General features: G+C 49.4%; 1 protein-coding gene across 9 annotated transcripts in view; it reads right to left on the minus strand.

Annotated features, from left to right (window-relative positions):
- Positions 1-17353, minus strand: part of TMOD1 (tropomodulin 1) — a 108685-nt gene that overhangs the window by 75751 nt on the left and 15581 nt on the right. For 6 of the 9 annotated variants that reach the window (XM_065549912.1, XM_065549911.1, XM_065549910.1 and 3 more), the window contains exons 2-3: positions 17165-17335; positions 151-307 (exon numbers count right to left, since the gene is read on the minus strand). In XM_065549912.1, coding sequence (XP_065405984.1) covers positions 151-307; positions 17165-17284 — 277 coding nt within the window. In that variant the 5' untranslated portion in view covers positions 17285-17335. Of the gene's footprint in view, positions 1-150; positions 308-1617; positions 1693-6232; positions 6341-17164; positions 17336-17353 lie in introns of those variants that run through there. The other 3 variants (XM_065549914.1, XM_065549913.1, XM_024108518.3) reach the window with 3 other exon arrangements.

Below are 17353 nucleotides of genomic sequence, written 5' to 3' on the forward strand. Positions count from 1 at the left end.
CCAGCCGTTTCCGTCGTGTACATGGGTCACGCTCGTCCTCCTCTGGACTGACTCACGCCACACAGCAGCCCGCACCCGAAGATCTCTGTGTGACCCCGGGATCCTCTGCACTACAGCACGTGTTACAGCCAAAGCCACATGCAGCCATACCTCTCTTTTCCCCTGTGAAAGGGACCAGGTCTTCTCGATCTTTCATATCTTTCGCCTGCTTTTCTAGGTGGTCCAGAAGCTCGTCCCTTTTGAATGGGCCAGTCGGTGTCTTTTTGGTCTGGTCCCTCTGTCTGAGTCCCACAGGCAGCAGGTCATTCTGGATTCAAAGAGCAGGACACCAAGATTAGCTATTCAGATTAAAACAAACGACTCCATCATCTTTTCTCTCTCTTTTATTGAATTGTTTTCTTTGTGCACATCAGCCGACTTGTCTTGCAAATGGGAAAATGAATTCATTGTTGAACTCCACAATTGTATAGTTCCAACACAATTTATGTACATTTATCCTCTTGGCTCTCTGCCAGAGCACCCAGTCGCTGAACTTGGACTTGCTATTGCTACTGAGTGCAGACCAGAAGTTCTCTCTCCCCCCTCCCTTTAGGTTATAATGGTCTTTGCCTGACCTCTGCTCCCAGTTTACTACCTCGATCTATTTATCCATCAAGGGCCAAATCCTGCTCTCACTTGACTCATGCGAGGAAAGCAAGCAAGCTTTGATCCCCCCTATCCTCGTGTGTCAGTTCCTTGCTCAGCCTGAGGAGTGAAGAAAACAGGACAACACCAGAAGGAACCTGCTGCTCAGAGGGAGTTAAGGGGGACAGTATGGAGATCTGGAGCCCATGTAGGCTGGGGCTTGCATCTATCAGAGGCCTATTTCTGAGCCAAGTTGGCTTGGCCCAGAAAATGTGCATTTTTGGGGTTTGACACATTTCCAGTTTGAAAACAGCCACGTCAGTGAATTACATGGAACAACAGAAAAAGAGCATCAGGAATATAAAATCACCTGAAAGGAAATGACATGACAAATGTACAATGAGGTTTCACACACATTTTCCCTCCCCAATGTTTTGCATAGCTCTGAGAGAGAGCCAGTTACCTGCAAAGCTTTGTGGGGAAGGTCATTTTAGAAATATTGTGTCTATTATCTTACTGCAGAATAAAAATGTTATAGACCTTATGCCTTTTTAATAGTAACTACATAGTATGCAGCCATTGTAGCCGTGGGGGGGTACGCAGCAATGGCCTGACATAGCAACGCACTTAAGCACATGCTTACATTTAAGCATAGGATAATCCCGTTGAAGTCAACAGGATTACTGTCTGCTTGAAATGAAACACGCACTTGAGTGCTTTGTTGGAACAGGGCTAAAATTTACATATTATGAAGTCTCATGACCTGGGAGCAAGAAGTTGCTTTTCCCAATGTCTGCCTAATAAATGAAATCATTAGTTGCTAATTGATTCAAAATACAAAAAGCTACAAACCAGGCAGATTCAGTCACCACTAGCTGACCATGCAGAGAACCATGCTGAACTGCAACACACTAATCTGAATGCTTTGGAATAGCTCTGCCCTTGGCTTTCTCAGGCCTGATACCCTGAGAGATCACGACCCATATACTTTACCTTAGCTGCTCCGCACTGTGTCTTTGAGTGATGTTTTTGTTGATCATTAGCTTTCCCAGGACACTCTGGCTCAGCCTCGTTGGGGAAGCAATAAGTATAATCCAGGAAGATCACTGAATGTCTGATTATTCTTTGTCTGTATCGTGTCACTGGCACTTTTAATCCCCAGGGTAATCTGCACAACCCACTGCTTTCCCATGGGATATTACAGGGAGAGTCCTCCTCCCACTGCACTTGGCGTCACCCACCCTAGTATTGGAATAATCTGTTTGCCTGCCAGCTGGCTCTGTGCAGGTCTTAGTATGGGTATAAAATACTGTCCCCGCTAGATGGCTTCATTTAACTCCCTTGCACCCAACCACCCCATCATTTGCACATGTGGGACTTCTCTAGATTCTAGTGGCAGCTCTGACATGCAACTGCTGGGACGGTCAGCATGGCTCCCCAGAAAACAAGAAGTCTGGCTAATGAAAACTGTCAAGGTTTCAATGTATGTTTCCATTCCAATGTGGAATGAAAACAAGACCTTTTTGAAATGTTTTGCAAAAAGCGCAAGAGAGACACCCTTTTCCCCAGAGCAGCTAGTAGCCGATGGTGAGGGCACTCACATGGGGTGTCGGTACCCCAGCCACTAGGTTCTAGAGTCTCTCTCTCTCTGGCCCAATGAGTACTTAATTATGTCTACAAAGTGGAGACGCTCCAACAGGAGACATTGATAGATGCCAAGGCCAGAAAGTCTGACGAAGTGGGCATTCACCCACGAAAGCTTATGCTCCAATACATCTGTTAGTCTTAAAGGTGCCACAGGACTCTCTGTTCCCAAGGCCAGTAAGGACTATTGTGATCATCTAGCCTGACCTCCTGTGTAACATAGGCTAGGGAACTGCCCCCAAATAATTCCTTGAGCAAATCTGTCAGAAAAAACACCCTATCCTCCTTTAAAAACAGCTGGTGATGGAGATTCCACCACAGTCCTTGGTAAATTTAGGATTACCATATTTGAACTTTAAAAAAAAAAGAGGACACTCCGGGGGGGGGGTAGCCCCACCCTCTAGCCACTCCCTCCCACTTCCCGCCCCCTACAGAACCCCCAACTCATCCAACCCCCCCTGCTCCTTGTCCCCTGATCACTCCCTCCCAGGACCACTGCCCCTAACCACCCCCGGGACCCCACCCCCATCTAAGCCTCCCTTGTCCTTATCCCCGACTGCCCCCTCCTGAGACCCCCCCACCCTAACTGCCCTCCTAGGACCCCACTCCCTACCTGTCCCCTGATTGTTCTGACTCCTATCCACACCCCTGCCCCTGCCAGATCCCCGGGACTCCCACGACTATCCAACCGCTGCCTGTCCCCTGACTGAACCCCCCACAGAACCCCCGACCCATCCAACCCCCCCTGCTCCCTGACTGCCCCAATCCTTCTCCACACCCCTGCGCCCTGACAGCCCCGCCATAACTCCCAACTCATCGAAACCTCTCCCTGGTCCCTGACTGCCCCCCGGGACTCCCCTTATCATCATGCCGCTGAACGAACAACCCCTCCCCCACAGAGTGCTGAGGCAGGGGGAGAGGGGAGCGGGGGAGGAGCTCTGGCTGCTGGAGGCCAATGGGAGCGGCTCAATCGGGCCCAGCCACCCTATCAGCCGTGCCACACTCTGCATGGAGGGGAGGGGGGAGAAATCCCGGACCTTTCTATCTTATTACCAGTTCCTCCCGGATGGCTATTTAAAGACAAAAAAGCCAGACATGTCTGGGGAAATAGGGACGGATGGTAACCCTAGTAAAGTGTTCCAGTGATTGAGAGCCCTCATTGTTAAAATGTAGTCCTCATTTCCCATTGTATCGGGGTGATCACCCCGCTCCGGCCCTGGAAGGGTAAAAGCAGCCCTGGAGAGGGCTGTAGCAGGGTAAGAGAGATTAATAACGGCTGGGGAAGCTGAGTGGGTCGCTGACCACAGCTGTGGCTGGATTAATGCGGGCCCAGCTGGTCCTTATAACAGGGCTGGGGCCAGAAGCCAAGAGACACTCTCTCTCTAGCCTTTGGAGAGGGAGGCACCTGGCTACCTGGGAAGCTGAGAAAGGTATCTAGGGTGGAGCAGTGCTGAGGAAGGGCAGAGGGAGCTGGGAAACTCCAGCCTAGCAAAGCCCCAGGCTGCAGGCCGAAGTAAGGGCCCACTACAGGGTACTAGGGCTGTTCAAAGAGTTGGTCCTGTTATCACCTTGTTAAACCTGGGCTCGGTGTAGGGTAGGCAATGTCCAGAGCTGCAAGACCTAATGTGTTTTTGAGATCCTGGGCATGAGTCATAGGCCTCATGTGCTTTTGAATCCTGAGGTGTGAACTCACACCTATGGTCCAGGACTCTGCCCAGGCACATCTCTATGCTCACCTGCAGTTTTTCCCTGTATCTCCTCCCCTGTGACAGAAGGATTACTGGTGGGGAAACTGCCTGAGATTGCCTTTAAGAACAGGCATTTTTGAAACAAACATCAGAAAGGTTCCTGCATTGCTACCTGGTCTGATCAGCCAGGGGTTCTGGGGAGTCCTTTCTCCGCTCTCGTTTTATTTTTGAGTGTACCCCCGTTTTTAAACCTCCCCCCCACGAAGAACAAATTGCTGCCTGAGAGACCTCCTGATTATCAAGACCGTACCAAGCCCTCCTTGCTTCTTCTGATGTTGTTGCTGCTTCTGCCTTTGCTGCTGCCTTGGGGACTGGTAAGAATCCCTCTGTGAAACTTTCTATACTTTTATTACTTTAGCTGCTGGCTCTGTTTCCCCAGCACACAGACTCAAGCTAAACCTTGGTCTGTGTCTTAAAACCTCTCTTAAACTCCTTGGTCTGTATCTATAATCTGTTTCTTGCTTTGCAGCGCCTTTGCTGCTAGAAATAAGCCTGTGCCTTCCTGGACGGTATCCTGGGCTGCCAGCTTGCAGCCACCTCCCCGGCTTGCAGCCACCACTAGTTAAATCCCCCTCCCCCCTTGGAGCTGTATCCTGGGCACACACCACTCTGCCCTCTGGAACTACCCCTAGTATAAGGTGCACCCATTAGGTTAGATTTTGTCCTTTAGTCTAGATAAGTTGTAATTTCATTTTGCATAATTGTAGTTAAGTTAGATTTAGAAAATTGCTTGCATTGTACCCTGTAAGTTAGGCTTAAAGAATTGTTGCATTGTGTTTTGTTACTTGCTAATTTGTGTAGTTTTGGTTAAGTTAAATCATAGATAAGATTTTGCTGTGTTTTGTATAATTGTCTCTCTGCTGTTTAAACTTGCAGCCTGTCTGTTCTGTGTCTCCCTGAGTTTAAATCTCCCTCCACCACGTGCTCCTCTTCCCCCATCCCCCAACCTCACTTCTCTACCACTTTCTCTCTCTCTCTCTCCCTCTCTGCTGTTTAAACTTACAGCCTGTCTGCTCTCTCTCTTTCTAGCATAAAACCCCATTGGTTACCCCTTTTCTCTCTAACACACCTCACATTTTACATTTACACCACTGTGACACATTTTTACCTAAAGTTGTTGGTTATTTAACCCATTTTACCCATACTGTTAGTTGGTTATATGCTGCTGTCACACACTCTTTACATAGAAATTGTTAGCTACCTGTTACATTTATACTTCAGTGTTAATTGGTTACCAACTGTATTGTACCCCACTGTATTGTACCCCACTATTGAAACCCCCTATCCCATTTACTAGAAGAACCCCCCCATCATTGTCTATTGTAAACACCCTATCCACCCCATCCCATCGTATTTCATTGTTAAATTCCCACCACTTCCTTTTTCCTTTAATAAAGAAATTAATTGGCACCCCACCTGTGTGGTAATTGCTCCCCAAGATCCCATATACCTGCTGGCAGGGACACAGGGCAGAAGGCTGGGTGTTGGGGGGAGGTCAGGGCAGAGGGCTGGGAGGTGGGGGTGCAGGGTAGAAGGCTGGGTGTTGGGGGGAGGTCTGGGCTGGGGGTGCAGGGCAGAAGGCTGGGTGTTGGGGGAAGGTCAGGGCAGAGGGCTGGGGGGGTAGGGGTGCAGGGTAGAAGGCTGGGTGTTGGGGGGAGGTCTGGGCTGGGGGTGCAGGGCAGAAGGCTGGGTGTTGGGGGAAGGTCAGGGCAGAGGGCTGGGGGGGTAGGGGTGCAGGGCAGAAGGCTGGATGTGTGTGTGGGGGTGCAGGTCAGAGGGCTGGGTGTTGGGGGAGGTGCAGGGAAGAAGGCTGGGTGTTGGGGGGAGGTCAGGGCAGAGGGCTGGAGGGTGTGTGGAGGTGCAGGGCACAAGGCTGGGTGTTGGGGGGAGGTCAGGGCAGAGGGCTGGAGGGTGTGTGGAGGTGCAGGGCACAAGGCTGGGTGTTGGGGGGAGGTCAGGGCAGAGGGCTGGAGGGTGTGTGGAGGTGCAGGGCACAAGGCTGGGTGTGTGTGTGGGGAGGTCAGGGCAGAGGGATGGGTGTGTGTTGGGGTGGGGAGGTGCAGGGCAGAGGGCTGGGTGTGCGGGGAGGTGCAGGGCAGAGGGCTGGGGTGCTCCGCTCGTGGGGGTGCTCCCAGCCCCCTGCCCTGAGCGGCTGATGGCAGGGAGCTGGGAGGGATATGCCCTGTTCCACCCCCTTCCCCAAGGCCCGTCCCTACCTCTCTCTGCCTGCTCTACGGAGCTGTGTGCACACTGCCGCTTGGCTCGGCTCTGCTCCGCTCCCCCTCCCTCTCTCAAGGGCCATTGCCGGCAGGGAGAGGGGGGAGGAGGAGGAGGGGCCAGAATGCACCACGTTGTGGGAAGAAATGGGGGGGGAGCGTGGCTGCCGCAGGACCAAGCTCCTGCCCCCGCAGGGGAGAGCGGTGGGGGGGGGGGGCTGAGTGGGGCGGGGGGGCAGGATCCCCCCCCCACCGCTCTCCCCTGCGGGGGCAGGAGGCAGAAGCTTGGTCCTGCAGCAGCCAAACTTCCCTCCTCCCCCTTCTTCCCCCAGCGTGGCGCTTTCCGGCCCCTCCACCCCTCCTCCTCCTCCTCTCCCCGGGCAGGCAGCGTGCCACTCAGAATTGGCTCGTGTGCCGTAGGTTGCCGACCCCTGGTCTAGACAGTATTTGGTCTTGCCATGAGGGCAGGGGATTGGACTCTATGATCTCTCGAGGTCCCTTCCAGTCCTAGAATCTATAAGAAAACCCCATAGCACTGAGACTCAGAGCCGGGTCAAATGATGCAGGCTTGTGGGGTTCAGGTTGTGGGACTAAAAACAGCAGTGGAGACATCCCCACTCAGGCTGGACCCCGGTTCTGAAACCCAGGGACGGGGGAGGGCCTCAGAGCCAGGCTCCAGCACAAGTTTGAGCATATGCACTGCTATTTTCTGCAGCCTTAGCTCAAGTCAATTGTCTCTGGCTCTGTGACTTGGTGCCCTGACATTTTCTTTGCAGTGTAGACATACCCGACAAAGCAGGTTTTTGAATCATTCTCGTGGCTCTTCTCTGAACCCTCCCCAATTTATCAACATCCCTCTTGAATTGTGAGCACCAGAACTGGACATAGCATTAATGCACCAATGCCAAATAGAGATAAAATAACCTCTCTACTCCCACTTGAGAGTCCCCTGTTTATGCATCTCAGGATCTCACTAGCCCTTTTGGCCACAACGTCATACTGGCAGCTCATGTTCACCTGATTATCCATCACCACAACCCCAAAATCTTTTTCAGAATCACTGCTTTCCAGGATACTCTCCCCAGCCTGTCAGTACGGCCTGCACTCTTTGTTCCTGGAGGTATCCAGTGACATGTAGCCAGGTTAAAACACATCTCGTTAGTTTGTGTGAAGCTTGCCAAGCAATTGAGAACTCTCTATAGTGGTGACCTGCCCTCTTCATTATTTATCACTCTCCAATTCTGGGTTTATATGAAAACTTTATGATGATTTTATGTTTTCTTCCCGGTCATTCATAACAATGTTAAATAGCGGAGGGCCAAGAACAGACCCCTGTTGAATCCCAATAGAAACTCACCAGTTCGATGATGATTCTCTGCTCACAATGACATTTTGAGACCAATCAGTTAAACAGCCTTTTAATCCATTTAATGTGTGCCATGTTAAATGTATCTCTTTCCAGTTTTTTAATCAAAATGTCATCTGGTACTAAGACAAATACCGTTACCTTTATCAACCGAAGTGTAATCTGATCAAAAAAGGTAACAAGTTAGTTTGACAGGATCTATTTTCCATAAACCCATGTTGATTGGCATTAATCATATTACCCTCATTTTGATTCTTTATTAATCAAGTCCTGTATCAGCTACTCCATTTTCTAGGCTGGGATTGATGTCATACTGGCAGGCTCATCTCATTTACCGTTTTTAAATATTGGCACAGCATTAACTTTCTTCCAGTCTTCTGGAACTTCCACAGTTCCACAAAACTTATTGAAAAATCAACATTAACAGTCCAGTGAGCTCCTCAGCCAGCTCTTTTAAAATGGTTGGATCTGAGTTATCTAGACCTGCTGATTTTAAAATGTCTAACTTTAGCAGTTGTTGATTAACATCCTCCTAAGATACTAGTGGAATGAAGAGAGTGCTATCATATGATATGACTTCACCTGCTTCTTCCCCAGAAATACAGAACAGAAATACATATTAAATATGTCTGCCTTTTCTGCATTATTATTGATTATTCTACCATTTTCATCTAGTAATGGACAAAAATGCACAAGAGCAAACTATCCCACTGTGTAGAAAAGATAGGAAATATGGCAAGAGACCACCCTGGCTTAACCAGGAGATCTTCAATGATCTAAAACTCAAAAAAGAGTCCTACAAAAAGTGGAAACTTGGTCAAATTACAAAGGATAAACAAATAACACAAGTATGTAGGGACAAAATTAGAAAAGCCAATGCACAAAACGAGATCAAACTAGCTAGGGACATAAAAGGAAACATTCTACAAATACATTAGAAGCAAGAGGAAGACCAAGGACAGAGTAGGCCTGTTACTCAATGAGGGGGGGAAAGACAATAACAGAAAATGTGGAAATGGCAGAGGTGCTTAATGACTTCTTTGTTTTGGTTTTCACCAAGAAGGTTGGTGGCGATTGGACGCCTAACATAGTGAATGCCAGTGAAAATGAGGTAGGATCAGAGTCTAAAATAGGGAAAGAACAAGTCAAAAATTACTTAGACAAGTTAGATGTCTTCAAATCACCAGGGCCTGATGAAATGCATCCTAGAATAGTCAAGGAGTTGACTGAGGCGATATCTGAGCCATTAGCAATTATCTTTGAAAAGTCATGGAAAACGGGAGACATTCCAGAAGACTGGAAAAGGGCAAATATAGTGCCCATCTATAAAAAGGGAAATAAGGACAACCCAGGGAATTACAGACCAGTCAGCTTAACTTCTGTACCTGGAAAGATAATGGAGCAAATAATTAAGCAATCAATTTGCAAACACCTAGAAGTTAATAAGGTGATAAATAACAGTCAGCATGGATTTGTCAAGAACAAATTGTGTCAAACCAACCTGATAGCTTTCTTTGACAGGGTAACAGGATGGGGGAAAGCGGTAGATGTGATATAGCTTGACTTTAGTAAGCCTTTTGATACTGTCTCGCATGACTTTCTCATAAACAAAGTAGGGAAATACAACATAGATGGCGCTACTATAGGGTGGGTGCATAACTGGTTGGAAAATCGTTCCCACAGAGTAGTTCACAGTTATGCTGGAAGGACATAATGAGTGGGGTCCCGCAGGGATTGGTTCTGTTCAATACCTTAATGAATGATTTAGATAATGGCATAGAGCAGTGGTCCCCAACGCGGTGCCCGCCGGGGCATCTAAGTGCGCCTGCATACGGGCCGGCGGATGAGCATCCGCCGAAATGCTGCCAATAAGCAGCGTCATCCAGAGGCGTCGCCGCCGATTTTTGACAGCATTTCGGCGGTGATGCCTCTGGATGATGCTGCTGGTCAGCGGCATTTCGGCGGCGACACCTATTGACGTTGCCACTTCTTGGTGGCATTTCGGCGGATGCTCGTCCGCCGCCACGGTCCTCCGTGGCTCGTCATCAGAAAAAGGTTGGGGACGACTGGCATAGAGAGTACACTTATAAAGTTTGTGGATGATACCAAGCTGGGGGGGGGCTGCAAGTGCTTTGGAGGATAGGATTAAAATTGAAAATGATCTGGACAAACTGGAGAAATGGTCTGAAGTAAATAGGTTAAAATTCAATAAGGACAAATGCAAAGTGCTCCACTTAGGAATGAACAATCAGTTGCGCACACACACAAAACGGGAAATGACTGCCCAGGAAGGAGTATTGCAGAAAGAGATTTGGGGATCATAGTGGATCACAAGCTAAATTTGAGTCAACAGTGTCACACTGTTGCAAAAAAAGCAAACATTCTGGGAGGTATTAGCAGGAGTGCTGTAAACAAGACATAAGAAGTAATTCTGCCACTGTATTCCACGCTGATTAGGCCTCAAGTGGAGTATTGTGTCCAGTTCTGGGTGCCACATTTCAGGAAAAATATGGACAAATTGGAGAAAGTCCAGAGAAGAGCAACAAAAATGATTAAAGGTCTAGAAAACATGACCTATGAGGGAAGATTGAAAAAATTGGGTTTGTTTAGTCTGGAGAAGAGAAGACTGAAAGGGGACATGATAACAGTTTTCAAGTACATAAAAGGTTGTTACAAGGAGGAGGGAGAAAAACTGTTCTTCTGAACCTCTGAAGATAGGACAAGAAGCAATGGGCTTAAATTGCAGCAAGGGAGGTTTAGGTTGGACATTAGGAAAAATTCCTGTCAGGATGGTTAAGCACTGGAATAAATTGCCTAAGGAGGTTGTGGAATCTCCATCATTGGAGATTTTTAAGAGCAGGCTAGACAAACACCTGTCAGGAATGGTCTAGATAATACTTAATCCCGCCTTGAGTGCAGGGGGCTGGACTAGATCTCTCGAGGTCCCTTCCAGTTCTATGATTCTATGAAAACCATTGTCAGGATTCTTTTTGTTCCTAAAATACTTTAAAAACTCCTTCCTGTCCTTAACTCTGCTAGCCATAGATTCTCCATTTTCTAGAATATATATATTTTTATAACTGCCTTCACTTCCCTTCTAACCCAGTTTTTTAACCAATACAGCAGTGGTCCCTAAATTTACCTTGCGCACCCCCTCTTACCCCTGTCTGCAACCCCCACACCGCCCCTTGGAGCCAGGGCCGGGGGGGACGCAGACAGGGGTAAGGGAGCCGAGGCTGGGGCCATAGCTGTGGGTGGGGGTTGGAGCGGAGCCTCGGCTGGCAGCCGGTGCCCCAGGCGCGGGGCTGTCAGCCGCGGCCGGAAGCAGAGCTGGATCCCCAGGCATGGGGCCAGCAGCCGGATTCCCAGGCACAGAGCCAGCAGCCGGGGCAGGCGCTAGGAGTGGAGAGGGGTGGCGCTCCCACTAGGCTTTAATAATAAATGAGCAATTCCAGTTTCTGTTGTTTGTGCCCCAGGTTCACAGCGCTGCTGTCCAGGCTATTCAAGAATTTGTTCTCTTCGTGCCTTTGGTTCCTTGATTAATTTTATTCTCAACATCTCAATTTTGTGCTGAGTGCTCAGATCTTCCCTCTTTTTACCCTCCCCTATTGCTGTTAGTTGAACTCCCTCCTGGCCACTTGAGCTAGCCTGTCCCCAAGGAGACTGGCCCCCTTCTACTGCAGTGGACATTGACAGAGACCAGCTCTATAGCCCAGCAGTTAGAATCAAGCTGAGCAGGGACTTGAACCAGGGTCTCCCACATACCCGGTGAGTGCGCTAATCACAGGGCTACTGGCTATTCGGGGGGGGGGGCTGTTCCCCTCTTCCTGGGGTAATTTTTGTTGAATTGATACATTCCAATGAAACATTTTAGTTCCAAGAAAACAGCAGTTTTCAACTGGGAAAAAAGTGTCATCAAAATTTTTCAGCCAGCTCTGATGGTCAGGACCCTGCAGCCTGAACACACTCAGAATGCCTCCGTGACAGGGTGCACCTACCCGCAGCAGCCTCGTTCTCTGTCACAACCAAACTGCCCTTTACTGGGCACATCCCCAGTCACGCCGGCCTTCTCTCAATGAACAATCGCAGACACTGTAGCAGAAGAGGGATCTTTCTACCGCCACATACAGATGATACAACATTAGGATCCACATAAATCATTATTTGTACTGCTGTAGTGCCTAGGAGTCCCAGTCGTGCACCAGGATCCCACCGTGCTTGGCATTGTATAGACACAGGACAAAAAGATTGTCTTAGTCTGGCCACCCTTTGGGGCAGAGACTGAGACCCCAGTTGGGTGCAGACAGATTGGGAGCAGAAGTGAACAATGAGGTAAATACGTGTCCTTCTGTCTGGAACTGTCCCGTACATCAGGATAACTTTTTACAACGTGCTCCTGGGCCATTCCACTTGTGATCTCTCTTCCATTCACCTTGTGCCTGGAGGGATAACCTCTTGCCCAGCTGCTTAACTGTGATGTTGATGTCATGCCACCTAGAAGGACGGTCAACTTCCCTCGCACATTCTCAGACCTGCCACTCCTTCTGCCTTCCTGTGCTTTTCCTGACTCCAACAAGCATCACTCTACACACCTCAGACTAGGTTCTCTAAGGTTTACCCGCAATCAGTAACCCATAGTCTGAAAATTCTCCCCTCTGGCCACCTCCAGAGCACTTAAATGTGTGTTTAAAGTTAAGTATGTGATCAAGCTTAGTGGGGGTTAACCACATGCTGACTCCGGGCTCTGTTCCCTTTGAAATCGGCAGGACGAATTGTGGAGTTACCGCACTACTCAACAGGAGCAAGCATGGCGGAACAATACACTTGCCTCAACGCCAGTGTCTAGAGTGAACACAAAGGGGCCCTGCATATCACCATGGCTGCTCCGGCTGCTGCTTCTGCCCAGCTTGTCAAAGGTGAAATGTTCCTGGTGATGTAGTGAGACAGTGGCAGCATGTGAAGCAATGCAGGAGAAACTGGATGAAGAGGCAGCTGTAGGATGATGACAGACTGAGGCTGCGGATGGAACTACACACACCCAGGGCCTGCAATGTACCAGGCAATGAAGATAGCAAGCCAGGCCTAACTCTTAAAACAAACCATGGAGGGTTTCCAAGCTGCCATAAGAAAAGTGCCCAGGAGCAGTCAGGCCAGCAGCCTGGCACTAGCTTGCACCAGCGACAGGTCCACAGTAGAGTGTAGTGGGGCGATGCTCCCCACACCTTCCTCATACCCCATGTCTGCTGGACTGTCTGCAAAGGCTGGTCGCCACAGAGCTCCGCTCTACGAACCTGCACGCTGTTGCCTTCCCTGAACCCCAGTTTGCTATTAAAGGGGCCTGCCTTTTTATTGATCATGTACAAGTGAGTGCCCACCTGCCATGCTACCATGAATGTCACATGGGAGAGGTACACGACAGAACCCATGATCTGACAGAGTCACTCCTATTCCCTCCTGCAGCCCCACCTCAAGCATTACTCCACACACCAGAACCTTGATTTGATGAGCACCAGTCTTATGAACGACCAGTTATACAAACCATTGTTCCCCATGGGGGGGAAATAATCAAATAGGAGTTCTACTGTATCAGGAAGCTAGTGACTCAAACCAGTCAGCCTGCAGTAGAACCCCAGTTTTACACACTAATTGGTGAGTGTGCAGTTAATAAAATCAAAAAGTTTATAAAACGGATCATCTCCAGAGGACAGTAGGTGCACCGCAACGTCTTCTTCTTGTCCTTCAGACCTCGGCAAAGCGATTTCCAATGCACTGAAGGCACTGGAATGTGAAAGGATGCTGACTTGTTCTTCAGTGACATCACTTTTGTTATGTGATTACTGTATTTTCTCTCAAGAAAAATGGCTTGTAGACAGGTTGTTTTGTAAAATTGGTGTTTGTAAAACTGAGATTCCACTGTACATTCTTATGCACTGCACTGGAGACCAAGCAATGTATTCCCATTGCGGTTGCTGCAGTGGCAAAGTACTGGTAGAGGGTCTCCTGCATCACATTAGCATGGACTCGTGTAGTGCACCTGTTTCTGCGGAATCTCCATTTTCATTTACAGAAGTAAGTTTCTAGCCCTCATGCCTGCAGAGATTAGCTTCCAAATGGGGCCCAAGTGTAAGCTACGCAGCAACATCTGCCAGAGTCTGCAGAGAGCCTGGAACTGTGACTCAAAAGGGCAAACTCCCAATCCCTATTCACTTCACTGCATTACCCATTCTAAAGCCGAGGGATGACACGTTAGTGTCAAAGTTAACTATTCTATTGCTGATCATGTTAGTGGGTGGACAGGGAGCAACAGGAACACCTAGCTTTTATACAGAACTTCCTGGCCCTAGATCTCAAAGAGCTTCACAAAGGAGGTCAGTATCATTTCCCCTCGTTCCCAGCAGGGGTGGCTCTAGGTACCAGCAAAGCAAGCACATGCTTGGGGCAGCCCATTTGCAGGGGCGGCAGGGATCCAGCCTGGGAGCTGAGAACCAGCAGGGGGCCCTGGGAGCTGTAGTTCCTTGGTTAGCTCCCTGCCTATAGAGCCAGCCCCGGAGCAGGGAAAGAACTACATTTCCCAGCATTCCCTTGGCCACTACCAACAGGAAAGAGGGGGAGGGAGTGAGGAAGCTGAGACCTCATGCTGCAGCCTGCTGTGAATGGAGAGCTGCACTGTGAGTAGCGATTCCATATTTTAACATTCAAAAAATAGGACACTCCATGGGGAGGGAGGGTAGCCCCACCCTGCCCCCATCCACTCCCTCCTACTGCCCCCCACAGAAACCCCAACCCATCCAACCCCCCTGCTCCCTGATCACCCCCTCCCGGGACCTCTGCCCCAACTGCCCCCCAGAACCCCACCCCCCATCTAAGTCCCACTGGTCCTTGTCCCCAACTGCCCCCTCCTGAGACACCCCCCCCCAACTTCCCCCTTAGGACCCCACCCCCTATTTGTCCCCTGACAAACCCCTGGGACTCCCATGCCTATCCAACCGCTGTCTGTCCCCTGATTGCCCCCTCCAACCCCTGACCCATCTAACCCCCCCTTCTCCCTGTCCCTTGACTGCCCCCCCGAACCTCCGTCCCATCCAATCCCCCAGCCCCCTTACCGTGCCACTCAGACCAGCGTGTCTGGCTTCACACAGCACCAGACACGCTGCTACATACATGCTGCCATGCTCCCCTGTGGAGCCACAGGGCCCTCCCCCCCCAGCACCTGCCTTCCAGATTTGAACACCTCAAAATTCAGGAGTGCTCAAGCTCAGTTTGGGCGGCTGTTACTTCATTTCTCCCAAATCAAATATACTGACCCACTGTAACCTGCTGTAGAAAAAGTAGGATAAAATTGAGCAAGAAATGCTTCCCAGTGGTTATTAGGACTGGAATTGCTATTTTCAACAGCCATTGCCTTTTGTTTGTTTGTTTAAAAGGAAGACAGTGATATTGCACTGGCAAATTCCCCATAGAAAGAACGAGTGGAACAAAAGAATAATAAAGGCACCTCAACTTTTCCTCATTTATGTAGGACAGTCTTATAATATGCATCCAGATATCCTCCAATCACACAAGCTGAAAATTGTTCCACTTTACTGCAGTTCTGTAACCATATGGGAACCAATCCTGTCTGTGTCCTGTGCACATCTAAAATTTTTGCTGAATGACCTGCCCTGGGAGTGAGTTACCAGTGACCCAGGGCTGTGGCGGAAGGAGTGTGCAGGTGGGGGGGGGGGTGAGCCCAGGGCTGGGGCGGCAGGAGGTGTGTGGGGAGGGCAATGGTGGGGGGGTAGGGGGAACCCAGAGCTGGGGCGGCAGGGTGTGTGTGTGGGGGGGAAGAGGCCAGGGCTGGGGCGGCAGGAGGTGTCTGTGGGGGGCAATGGTAGGGCGGTAAGGGGGAGCCCAGAGCTGGGGTGGCAGGGGGTGTATGTGTGAGGGGGGAGAGCCCAGGGCTGGGGTGGCAGGGGGTGCGGGGGGGGGGGAGAGAGCCCAGGGCTGGGGCGGCAGGGGGGTGCGGCGAGGAGCCCAGGGCTGGGACGGGGGGGCAGTTAAAATTTTTGTTGCTTGGGGCGGCAAGAAACCTAGAGCTGGCCCTGGTTCCCAGACACAGAAATGGACACAGGGAGGGGAAGTGACGGGGTGGGAGCGAAACCTGGGAGAAGTGGGAGTTGCTGCCGGGAAGGAGGAAATGTGGGGGAAAGAAGGGAGGAGATGCGGAGAGAGAAGGGGCAGAGAAAGGAGGGCAGGCTATGCAGAAGGATAAAGAGCAGCAGTAGCAGGGCTTAAAGGGAGCCTAAATTCTGTCAGCGTGATGCTGAATGTCACAATAAGGGACTGAATAAACAATAAACACGAGTGTAGACTGCCTGGAGGGCACATTCTCCCTATGTTCGGTGTGTAACCTCCCCTTGACAACAATGGGGGAGGTCCTGAATTTATATCCCAACTCATGGACTATAAACAAATATGGAATCCAGCCCTGTCCTCCCTACAGGCTCGACAGCCCAGAGTTATGCCATCGAAACATTGAACAGCATGTGCTCAGCAGGCAAATATTTTCTTAAAACTAGGCAAACTACTGAGTCCTCACTAAAACCTGGACCCTGCAAACGCTTATGCACGTGAGTTGTTTTCTTTTACACACCTGCACAATTCCCATGAACTTACGGGGCTACTCATGTGTGTACAGGTTTGCAGGATCAGGGTCCAAGTCCATTGTGCCATCTCCAAGAAAGCTTGATGCAGAGTAGGTGGAATATTCACCATCTCCTTGGAGCCAGGGTATTTTTAAACAGGCTCCGAGGAGCTGGGATCAGCAGGAGTGCTTCTGCCCAGGGATGCTAATGTTCTGAACTCTCTGCCCAGGCTCAGTGGCAGCAGCTGCTGTTCTAGACAGTGTTGCAGGAAGAACAATGAATTATCACCTAGCTAAGTCAGTGGGATAGCATACATACCATAGGTTCTTTGGGATCTGGATCTTGTGGGCATGAGTTCTACAGACAGGGACAGGGCTGGGAGGGTTTTTAAACAGGATGCAAACGTTCGGCCCAATTCCTCCATCCTTACACCGAATAGGGGCTCTGAGTGATACCACTGAAATCAATGGGACTGCTAGCATAATAAGAAACTACTTGATGTCACTAAAGTTAGCAGACCCTGGCCCTCCGTCTAAGCTGGCACTTTACCCATCACAGCAGAAAAGAGCTGGTTCAGTAACACTGCACTTTAGCAGACCTCTGCTCCAGTTCCAGATTTTGCTTGGCTTCACCTGCTATTGTATTCACAGGAGCACTGAGAAACTGGAGTAAGACCTTGTGTAACAGCATGAATGGCCTGTATTTTTCAGAGGAGCAATTACATTGCTTAAGTATTAAATTTCTCACATAACTCATTGAATGAAATAAAAAGAACACACAAAGTCATGAATTCAGACCATATAAACTACAGTTTCAGGAGATGGACAGAGAGTTTAGCAGATTAAAGAAGTAAATACTGATAGATCCACCCCAAAAGATATAAAGGTTTGTGTCACTGTTGCTCAGAATTTACCATCTAGAGATCATTTAAAATCTACTTACATCAGGGTCTAGCTCTTCCAGTTCATTCTCCAGTGTCCTGAGCTCTTCTTCTGTCAATGCACTAAGGATCTTATCCTCATCCAGATCACGGTATTTCTCCAATTCCTGTCTGTACGACATTTTAGAGAAATCTCAGTTTTTAAATTCTCACGTTTTATGCTGAAGTGTGACCTATAATAAAAAAAAGGC

Source organism: Chrysemys picta, chromosome 6 (assembly GCF_011386835.1).
Source record: "Chrysemys picta bellii isolate R12L10 chromosome 6, ASM1138683v2, whole genome shotgun sequence".
In the NCBI taxonomy this organism is placed as follows: Eukaryota; Metazoa; Chordata; order Testudines; family Emydidae; genus Chrysemys; species Chrysemys picta.